Source organism: Diachasma alloeum, unplaced genomic scaffold, assembly GCF_001412515.2.
Source record: "Diachasma alloeum isolate Michigan unplaced genomic scaffold, Dall2.0 Dall_scaffold_00187, whole genome shotgun sequence".
NCBI classification, from domain to species: domain Eukaryota; kingdom Metazoa; phylum Arthropoda; class Insecta; order Hymenoptera; family Braconidae; genus Diachasma; species Diachasma alloeum.
Window position 1 is genome coordinate 736,049 of NW_021680353.1, and position 11,810 is coordinate 747,858.

The 11,810-nt window shown below is 36.2% G+C and overlaps 1 protein-coding gene across 3 annotated transcripts in view; it reads right to left on the reverse strand.

Moving 5' to 3' along the window:
* Nucleotides 1-11,810, reverse strand: part of LOC107048357 — a 67,764-nt gene that overhangs the window by 53,414 nt on the left and 2,540 nt on the right. For 2 of the 3 annotated variants that reach the window (XM_015271502.1, XM_015271500.1), the window contains exon 3: nt 10,879-11,545. In XM_015271502.1, the coding sequence (XP_015126988.1) occupies nt 10,879-11,191 (313 nt within the window). In that variant the 5' untranslated portion in view covers nt 11,192-11,545. Of the gene's footprint in view, nt 1-10,878; nt 11,805-11,810 lie in introns of those variants that run through there. The other variant, XM_015271501.1, reaches the window with a different exon arrangement.

Sequence of the window (11,810 nt, forward strand, 5' to 3'; positions counted from 1 at the left end):
AGGGGGAGTTGCACTGAGTATTTTCCCATCAACAGTTGTTGGTGGTTTTGCTTATTATTAGTCGGAGATTTTTTTTTCCCCCTGAAAAACGCGAAAATTTCATTTTTCCACCCCCTAGCACCCCCTTGGACCAGTCTGAGAGATTGATATTTTCTGAGGGTTGAGGGAGTTGCGCTGAGTATTTTTTCATCAATATTTATTGGTGGTTTTGCGTATTATTAGTCGGAGATTTTTTTTTCGCCCGAAAAACGCGAAAATTTTATTTTTCCCAAAAAAAAGACAAAAATTGAGATTTTCATCTCCCTACCACCCCCTTGGCCTGAACAAAGGGGGTTGATCATATTGTGGAGAATGGGGAGGCTGTTCCAGATCATTTCGGAATTTAGAACTTAAATAGGAACAATTTTCAGTTTTCGTATTAAGGTATGGGGCCCCACAGATCCTTGCTACGGCCCTGAACTTTCGCTGCCAAGTCGGCTGCTAACTTCAGCGTCATTTCTACGTTTTTCCAGACAAAATTAGAAGATCGTCAGAATCATCGATTATAAAGCTTCCATTCGAAAGCAAAAATTCCAAATAAAGACTTTTATTTGATTCAAATACGTCATTTCCCTGGGTGCATCTTCACCGGTGGAATCCTACAATTCTATTGTAAATACCCAAATAACTCTTGAATTCCGATCACCAAAGGCTACGCAGCTGCATACAAATTCCCTCCACTTCATCCAAATTGTGCACATCGATTCACTAGCGCACGTGCGTAAGTCCGATAAACTGCTTGCACGAGACAGTAGCCACGAAGAAACGAAACTGTGTCGCAAATTCCACGGGACCTCTGTCATCTGACGCAATTGTAACGAGTGAAACGGCTCATAAAGTATGACAGCGGTACACAAATAACGTGCATTAAATCCGGGACATAAATCTCCCAGTAATGATTCACAAAATTGTACAACTATTCACTCTCTTTATGTACATTAACGACTTTCCTAGCGGATAAGATGGGTGCATTGGATTGATGGTCAGTCCGTTCATCCATTGACACTCCACACAATAAAAAATATTAAATAATGCCCATAATAATAAACACAGTAGAATACGATAATTCCTTGTACGAGCTTAACCGTTAGAATCCTTGACACGAAGTGTGGTAATGAAACGTGTGGGACGAAGAATCAAAATGCGTGATAATAATCTTTCCATCGATCACCATTATAGGAGTGATAGGATAGAGTTGAATGATTACGAATGAGAGAAAGAAACGTCTTCTCGTGGGCTGTCAGCCAAGGTCGTCGGAACATCAATGTAAATACACCTCTATTTTCATTAAATTTCCGTCGTGTAAACCTCACGTTTCTCATGTCTACACTCATTACATTAGTCTTCTCCGAATAAAAAAAGGATAGAATGAACAGAATATGTAGGTTTTAACATAGGTGGACGGTTGTATTATCCCGATCCTCTTGAGTAATACGTTAACATTGAAGACGAATCACCACGTATCGTCGGTGCAATTATGTGAGCTCGCCTCATCGACATCTTTCGAGATGAACGATACACCTTAATGGCTCTTATCCCATTCTCGCACATTCGCATCGTCAGGGTCACGTGCTGGCAAATTGATCAAGCAAATAGAGGATGGTGCGCAACATCGTGTTTAACATTTTAACTTCTACTCGTTGGTTTATTTATATTTTGGTTTGTCCGTTGAGTGAGAGGATAAATATTTAATGAAATGGGGAGATGAGTGAGGCGAAGGAATGTGGATGAATATTACGTGGGTCTTAAGGACGTGACTGAATTACTCATAGGCGAATAAAATATAATAATCTACATCTCGCCTACCAAACGATTTACGCGTTTTTTTCTCGGTGAGAGCAAACAGCTGATTATTTAATATTTATGGTGTTCTGATGAATAAAGACAGCATGAATTATCTTAACGACATATTCTTGATTGGTCATTATGGACGATTCTGGGGAAATTAGAAAGTCTTGGATTGGTGAAGGGACTTATAAAAAAAAGTCGAAGAAGTGTTGCGCTCAACACATTTTGCCCCGTATTTCAAGGTAAAATGTAATTTTTCATTTTTCAATAGGATTTTTTCTAATAGAAGATAGATATAATGAAAAGAAAGCATGATGTTCATTTTATAATTTGCAGTGGGATCCATAATGGAGTAGGGGAAGTGAGGCCTGTATATGGTTCACCTAACGAACAACTATATTTTTTGCATCCCAACCCATGATTTCCGGTAAAAATTATAGTCGCATAGCATTCTTTGGCTATTCAGCTAGATATGCAGAAGTCTTGGATCCTCAATTCTCGTTTCAATTGCGATAACTTATTAAAAAATGAAGATAGGAGCGGTACTGGTCGCATGCAGTTGTACCGCTCAGTATGATTCCTGTATCACGCAGTACCTAACCTCTACCCAGGTAGGAATTGACGAAGGAAACAGGGCTGTTCAAGCCTTGAACCAAGGCTCATAAATGCTGGATGAGGGCTGGCATCCAAGCTTGGATCAGACCTCATTGAGCCCTGAAATGATAACCACGTTCTCAGGCTGGGTGACGAGGCTTGAACGAGACCTAGGAAGAAGGGCCTTATTCAAGCCTTGAAATAACAAATATCATTTTTTTTCAAAATATTATCTGATTATTTATATTTATTAGGGTTATTGAACGATTGCGGATTATCCCATAATCTCCATTATCAAAAGGAATGAAAAAAAATTGCACCCGCCGGAATTCGATCCTAAGTCTTTCTGATGTCTAGTCCGATGCCTTGTCCATTTGGCCATTTGGACATTTGCTGAATTGTAATTCTCTTTTAGAACAAGTTTATATTTAAGTATTTCTTCGTTATAACCATCCGAATGAGTCACCTAACCTCTTAAAAGTGTATTAACGGCTTATATAGAATATCACAACCAATCTTATTTTCCAATTCTTCTTTCATGATCTGAAAATATCTCTTAAAATAGATTTTCATAAGAGGAATCACTGATTATGTTGTATTTGCATAATTTTTTTCCGGTCATAAACAATTGCATACGTGAGCTGTTAAGGACTGAGCGGTATTGGTCTTAAACTGAGCAATATTAGCTACACTGGCCGAGCGGTATTGATGACATTGCTCGAATTTGAGAAAACGTTCTCTAATTATTAATTAAAAGACGGAAAAAGCAAATTTCAGTGGCAAATGATGTGAAAATAAATTACGAAGCGATTGATCATAATTTTATGTGATGATAATACTATTATCATAGTAAAAAACCTTACATACTGGTCCAGAAAAATTACATCGTAAGGCCCTGAAATAGTATATTTCGTTACGAGTGCGGAAATAGTATATTTCGTAACGAGTGCAAAAAACATTTTTTCACGAGTTACGAACAATATTTTTCATCACAATGTGTGGAAAAGGGACGTTTCGCGTGCTTAAAAAGTTACTTTTTCGCACAGCGTGATGAAAACGCCATTTTTGCCATTTAAAGGGGTGGAAGAATGAAAATTTTCATGACAATTACATATTGATAGTTCTCAGATTGAGTAACAGACCGTGTGGGGAAAGTAAGTAGTTGTGGAGAAAACCAGGTGAGCGATATTGGCTACTGAGCGGTGCAGGCTTAGTCTCCCCTACTAAACCATTTATTGAAAAAACACCCAATATGAGTACTGAAGGATTAAAAATGCTCATAAAGTGCCCAATTTCCATCTGATTTGAACTTTGTTGTTTTATATTACTTAGATTAGCAAAATATTTCACAAAATCATTGTGTTATGTCGTGAAATTACAGCCATATTTCGTATTTCCTGACCAATTTGGCAGTGCTGGCAAGCAAATTTAATTCAGTAGCCCATGAATTTTTCTCGTATTGATATAAAGTTTTCTCAGAGATCTTCAAAATTTTTACGTACACAGTACTACAATTTTTAATAATCGGTAGATTGTAATTCTTTCAGCATTAGCACGTAAATTTTTCTAAGAATTTCTCTTCGGGCATGAAAAGTATTGATCCGTTTATTGGTAATTTTGTGTAAGAACCGTAAAAATGAAGAAAATTGCTCGAAACTCCGGGAACTATTACGAAATTCAGATGGGGTTGTGTAAACGTGAATAATAACAAGTGATTAAATTAGTTATTCCCATGATAATAGCTTTTGTTATCTGCATAAGAAAAGTAGGACACGAAAATGGGATAGAGAATTTTAATGACTTAAATTTACCTTTTGAGGATCACTTAATTATCCATTACCAATTTTGTTCAGTTATATTTGTTATTGGACATAAACTCCTCCGAGGTTTTCGCCGTTGTAACGATAGACAAGAGCCCATAGGTAATGCAATGCTAATAGGCAGGGTCCCTCACCTGACACATGCACCAGTGTACAGCACATAACGGGCTTTGTGTTTTCTTTCCTTATCCCTTTCAACTCCTCTAAACATTTTATTTTTCTTTCTTCCATCGTATCTAATATTTTTTTCCGCCAAGACGTACGAACACTGAAGCCCAGTCAAGTGAATAATTTTTTCTTCAATTTCCTGGTTGATATGTAGAAAGAAATGGCAATATTCCGTATGTACTCTTTCTTGATTCTTTCAGAAAATAATTTTTTCTTTTCATTTATATTGCACACTAGCTGCTAAAAAAGCTGTTTGACTCCGGCAAACAAGTTTCATTTCAGTTGCACACACAAAGAAATATTCAATCCATTTACATGCGTAAACAGCACAAAAAAGAGTGTATTTTTCCGTATGTCTACTCAACTTCATGGGTAACATATGGAATAGTATACTATTTACTTGGCTATCAATCTTTATGAATTCCTGAAGTCTTTTTTTACTGCCATATAATTCTGAGTTACTGCAAATAATCATTGGGCTGGTCTAGTCCTGCTGTATATAACAACTAGATGATAACCATTATCTTGAAGACCAGTGAAAAGCACTCCAATCCAGCCATTCATTACCGTTCTGGCTCTCTGTTGATTGTGAGTTTTTATTTCTTCTCATCTTCGTTACCATACTGCTAGAATTTTTCACTGAAATTTTTATGGAAACTCCTTAACTCGTCGGTAAGCGCTGTATGAGACTTTCTCTAGAAAAATGTCACCTCATAGAAAATATAAAAGTGCAAATATTTTGCTGAAATTTTTCAAATGCCTCAAGTCATTTTCTTCAGGGGTTTCTATACTGGATGCGATTTAGGGAGAAAAAACTAATGCAATTTCGGGTTTTACTGGTAGTTCAATGAATTTCCGAATTTTTGAACAGTATTGAAATGAGAATTGCTCAATCTATTTGAATTGTGAATCAAATCATGAATATTCTGCGCCAAATTATGAAGAATTATCATTTAAATGAAAATTCCAGAATATATTTACCGGACTTTTCCTGATTTCTACCAATTTTGAGGGAATAGTTGAACTGAAATATGCAGTTTTTATTGACTTTTCATAAAATTCTGAATTTTCAATGACGAAATTCCTTAAAATTTCAGCGGAAGTGAAACTTCATAAAAATTTCCAAAAAGTGTACTGGAAATTTCAGCCCAACATTTTTAACAGTGTGTATAATATTGGTTCAGCAGAATCTTCAGTTCTCCCAGAGCAAAGAAATCCATCCCCAATTATTAGGGACATGTCACTAATTTTTAGGAAATCTCAATTATGAAATTCAGCTTCATGATTGCAAAATTTTGAATTTCAGTCATTTTGTAAATTTTTAGTTGCATTATCATTGATTTTCATTCACATCTCCATCAATTTGAGGGACACCATTTGGGGACATCTGGCGATATCATCAATTGAGGGATCTATCCCTATTTTGAAGGAATCTATTATATTACCAATTTACCGTGATAGGAGCCACTGATGATCAGAGTTATACTAGTCAGTGTCGACTATCGCCAATAATTGATGATAGATTTCGAAAAATCAGTGACATATCCCTAGACATCAGGGACATGTTTCCGAATATCAGTGGCTTGTTTTCTGAAAATAATTTTTTTTTCTCTGTATTGCGTCATTTGCGGATTTTTGCCCGCGCGTTATTGCATTCCATTGAGAAATCGACATCGTCCATTAATCAAGCTGGAGTATCCCTACTAGAAATTGTGAGAGGCTCTGCGACATTGGCTGTTGTAGCGATGTTTCACGCACGAAGCGCGCTGCCGTATGCCGCGACCACGCTACTGCTGGAGCCCTGTTCGACACTGACGCGGTGCAGTCACATTTCTTCATATATTTTATCAATATTAATAATTAGTAATTAGTCGAGTACGATTAATAGTCCTTAGAAAATTGTTGATCCTCCACTAATTCATTTGAAGTAATGTGGATAATATGAATATTATGAATTCACAATCAGTAACGAAGCGGTGAAACAGTTCAAATCCATTCTAACTATTGGTCAGTTTTTAATGAATATCTTTGAATCCAAGGCAGATATCGAAATCTTGGCTATAAACTTTTTTATAGAGCGAACTGAGAGCTACAAAAAAGGTATGTTTAAAAATGCAGCAAATAATTCATCATTAAAAGTTCGGAAAATCTCGAGTGACTCGCACCCTTCGGATTCACGGTCAAATCACGGAGTAAATCGCCAAATATGAATTCAGTATCAACGTAACCGCTCAACCGAGTACATCACCGTGTTATCTTGCATCTAGCGCTCACTGTAGCGTTTCTATTTCATTCAAATATCAATTAATTTCGAGTTAACTATCAATCATTTCGAGTCAATTATGAAATTCAATATCAAGAGATTATCCAGTGCAGTGTGACAGTTATCGACTTTAAATTTGAGACGAACAGTGTAGCCTTGAGATTTCTAGATGCGTGGCTATAATGCCAGTATTTTTGGTAATGCATGTATTTTCATTTTCGCCCTTTCAATAACACTCCCCCCCCCCAATCCGCCTTAACATTAGCCTCAATCTCTAACAGGTAATTACAAAAATTTTAATGTCTCCCTTGGATGCGCAGATAGTCCTTCGCTACTGAATTCGTGAAATTTGAAGTTAGGGCGGATACAAATACGTCAGTCTCGCATGAACGTCCCGCGGGTGTCTGTTCCAGCAACCGCGGAAAGAGAAAAAAAATTACTTCTGTCAAGTAAATTTACTTGCCACAAGCAAATGTATATAAATATTTGCATTTGAAATGTGTGGATTTTCTTTTAGTTAGTAAATTTATTTGGCAAAAGTAATTTTTTTTTCACAGTGCGCGAGGTACCTTTGTGGGGTACTTCACTGGGGAAGGCAATGCTGCACGCGAACACTGCAGCGAAGTGCACGCAGCATTGGATTTTTACTAGGGATGGAGTCTAGACGTGGAAACACTGACTCATTTTTAAAAATAAGTTCAACAGAAAGGAAACGACAAAATTCAAGGATCCAGATTTTTCAATTTAACACGGGTTTTTCAAAAGTAATAGTAATACTATTATTATTACTGTTAATAGTCATCGAGGCTACGAAAATTCATGAATACTATCGTAGTATTCATTAATTTTCATAGCCTCGATGACTACTTGTGTTCAATTTCGTTAATGAAGCAATAGTATTGCAACAAATTCTCGACAATACAGTAAAATTTTGGAAATTTTTCTGAGAAAATGAGGACTGACATTGCATTTTTTAGCACAGATTTGTATTCTACGTTGAGATATGAGAAATTACATTCGTCGAGGCAATTTAATTCTATTCACAAAATTGTCTTATCACGTCCGGGACTTGGCGAGAAATTTCGTCTTTCTAAACGATTTGACATGAATATTCAGTGTTCCTTAAAAAATTCGGCATTTCAAGTAATTCCTAGTGAAAATCTGACAATTCAATGACTTGTCATTGCCTTCAATGCCTTGGACTTGAAAGATTTCTCATTCATCCAGACAAGAATTTCCAATACGGGCTTCTCAAAATTCAAGATGTCCATCAATTTTCGTGATCTCGTTGACTATTTTTCTTGAACATTTCTAGGGAATTAGGGGTTTTAAGAGAGTTTGTTGATTGTTTCAGGGAAATAAGAATACATTCTGCATATTCTAGTGTGGATCTTCGCATTCTGGAAGAATGAGAAATTTCATACATCGAAACTATTCAATTTTGATTACAAAATTATCGCATCATGTCCTGGAACTATGAAGGAATTTCATATTTCTTAGACAATTCGATGTAAATATTCAGTGCTACAAGCAAAATATCAGTTCATTTTTCTTGGGTTTTACAGATTTTTTTTCGGAAAATCTAGGAAGTACTTTCCGATACAGGCTTCTCAAAGTTCAAAATACCCATGAATTTTCGCGTTTTCAATGAATATTTATACTGCATTTCAGCTAAGGCGAACACATTATTAGTTCAATATTTCTATGGAAATGAGTATGAAGATGCGATGGTTTAAATTAGATATCGGAAAGTGAAACCTTCAGAATAAGAATTTATTCATATTAATCATAATAATTACTATTCTTCAATGAATAATCGTCCATTAACGTGGATAGTCTCATATCCTTATGTTCGCTCTCTTATCCCCATGCACCTTAGACACATGTCCCTATCCTCGTCTCGTAATTTGAATCATATGAAGAGTCTATGTCCCAACTAATTACATCGTGAGTATTCTATTTTGTAATAACATAACATTAAAACATATCTCGAGGCACTAAATTATGTTTCAATGGGACGGTCCAACCTTTTAAATGATTTTCTCATCCGTTCATTCCGTTACCATTTGACAGTTGGTTGCCCAACTAACATAGGATCAATCCCATTTCCATTCCACCTATTCTTCTAATTGCCTACATTTCAATAAAATATTAATATGTTACTGTAATTTATGCATTTTTATTGAATTTTTAACTATTCGAAACCTCAATCAAAGGATTTTTGATTTTATTTTAATCTTATAACGGAGATGTCAACATTAAAAAATTGTGAGTTTCTCAACTGTGAAGTTTTCAACTGTGAGTTTTCACACCAGTTGATGTGGATGGAATTTTTCTCTCTTATTTTTCAATAAATCACTGTTCATTGGTGTCTACAACTTTTTTTATTAACTAAAATAATTACTCCAATCATAGTTCAGTATTGATAGAATTGAAATGTGATAGCGCACGATATCTGAACAAGCATATGGACAGGACCAAGCATAGATACATTTACCTTGATATTGCAATTGAGTGTCACGTCAATGATAGTGATGCCGCAAGAGCGCAAGAGAAACAAGACAAGACAAGAGGGAAGTTTGCAAGAGGCACGAGAAAAAAAAGAGATATGTAACAAGAGAAAAATAATTAATCAAAAATTATTTAAAAACTCCCAAATCATCAATAATATGAGGTCATTTTGTTAAATAACACTTTATCTACCCCTAGATATTGTGAAGAATTATGTATTCCTCGATTATATTAATCTTTCTTCTCGAATAGCGCATCTTTTATCATCGGAGCTAGTGGAGATGAGAACCATGAATTCATACACAGCAAGTACTCAACATTTTTGGTACTCAATCTACTCCGGTTTTTTCTGATGTTGAGACCAGCTTTTGAAAACAACCGTTCTGAAGGAACACAGGATGCACAAATTGTCAACTAATCTCGAGCCACACGAGCCAAAACGAGGAACACTCAATTTCTTAATCTCACGGAATTGAGAAATGAAATTGTCGAGGTTCACAAGAGAACTCAAGACAAGACAAGAATGTTTCTCTGTTGCTCATATTCAACGAGACAGGAGACGAATTTTCTCCTGCCAATTGGTACAAGATAAGACAAATGAAAAACCCTAAAATTCTATTCGATTGTGTAATTATCGTGAACATGACCCAGAGTTAGGGTTGAAACGTTGAAGTTTGTTGAATACTATACAAATAAACTGACCGATAAGACATAAGAATTTTTTACATTTATGATTGCAGTAAAATTTCGCTATTTTACATGGAAGAATGAAAACTGAATTTGAGTACTCTAGCATGGATCTGCAGATTGCTAAGAAAATGTTTGACATCCCAATCGTTAAAGCTATCAACATTTAATTCGGCTCAGCACATTGTCGCATCATCTCAGTAAGCAAAGGTATATTGAGGAGTTAAACTCCAATATATTCTAAGCGATACGTATAAATTCGTGAATGAAATACTCTAAAAATGTACATGAATTGTATCATATTGTTCCCTCGCGAAAAGGTTCCACGGATGGAAAAAAAACGACATATTTTGTTACGTGTCTAATCGAATTATCAAACATTTCACCACAGGAGTTCCCTCACCTTCTTGTTCGTCGCGCTCTTATCTCAGTGATTATAGTATAGACTAAACAGGTTCTACTTGAATTTCTATCGATTCATTTTACAGTATCACAATTGTCTGTAAAGTTTGGAATAACAAAGTGATGGTAAAATTTCCGGAAATTTGGGGTCAGATGGGTTGAAATGCAAGCTCTGATGTTCAGCTGCAAATCTAGAAGAACAATTTGACGAAAAAACTGACCAAAATACTTGAATAATTAAATCTTTTACTGGTGAATGTCTCGCTAATTTCGGTCTTATGAATTTGAAGAACCTTCCATTTGGAAAATCAGCCATAAATTTCCAACATCGCATGATACTTTATTAGTTTTACCTCCATTTCATATTGAATTATTTCCTCATGTTGAGAGCAGTACTGGGCACACTCTCAATCATCCACACGATGGTATAATATAAAGGGGGGCTATAATACACACGGAACTGGTTTTCCCAGCGCATCAACATATAAAGGGGGAAGAAAAGGTGTAAAAAAGGTGAATGAAAAAAAAAAAAACAAGCCGAGATAACCAACACTGTTGTGATCACTGGCTGAGAAAAGCCAGTGATAACGGGACAGGTAAACTCACCAGGATATCCCTCGGGAATGACTATTTCCGGTCCGATTTTAACGTCATGACGATAACGATGAATTAGCAGTGTAGCAGTGACACGTAACGATCGCTGTTGTTGTTTGTAGAGTAATACTGGTCTGCCACCGGTGCCCTCGAGTCTCACGACTCTCGGTAATGAGAATCGATCGAGAAACTCACGCAGTGGCATAAAACCACCCGATGAACTTGAGTTACCCTCGGCCGTTGCTTCACGTGAGCTAGGCAGAGATTTTGGTAATGATGGAATTTCTCCACTTGATATTGATGAAAATTCACCGTTCGACGACATTTTCAATCCACTTTGTTTAATTTTGTTAATAAAAGAATTTATGAAAAAATATTTATCACAGCCTCATTAATCACTTGTCAATGTTCTCCAATAATATGCCATCCACAAATAACGCGGAAGGTGAACCTGCTTGACATACCCATTGATAATAACAAGTTTAAATTCCGGTTACACTTTCTTCAATTATGTCACACTCACTGGTCGAGTCACGAGAGAAAGGTGAAGATGTGTTGCACCGTCACTGTCACTTTTTCCCCCCTTTATCTATCCACAACGATAAAACAACAATTGAGAGTATTAAAAATCCAGCAGTGGTTGTACTCGTTGTCACGGCTCACGGAAGAATCAAATCATCTGTGAAACACACGACCAATTTACTCCTCGAGTTTTTCCTCTACACCCAATAGATATTCGCCGTCGTGGTTAGTCAAGTGGATAAAATTGCAGTTTTCAAATCACTTTCTTCAGTTATTCTCTATTCGTCAATTATAATTTTTCTGAATTGTTTCTATGGTTTCAATTGTCAGTTATTATCGATTTCTTGGGGATATCGAGTTTCCTTTCGTCTGGATTATTCTCTCTCTCTCTCTCTCTCTCTCTCTCTCTCTCTCTCTCTCTC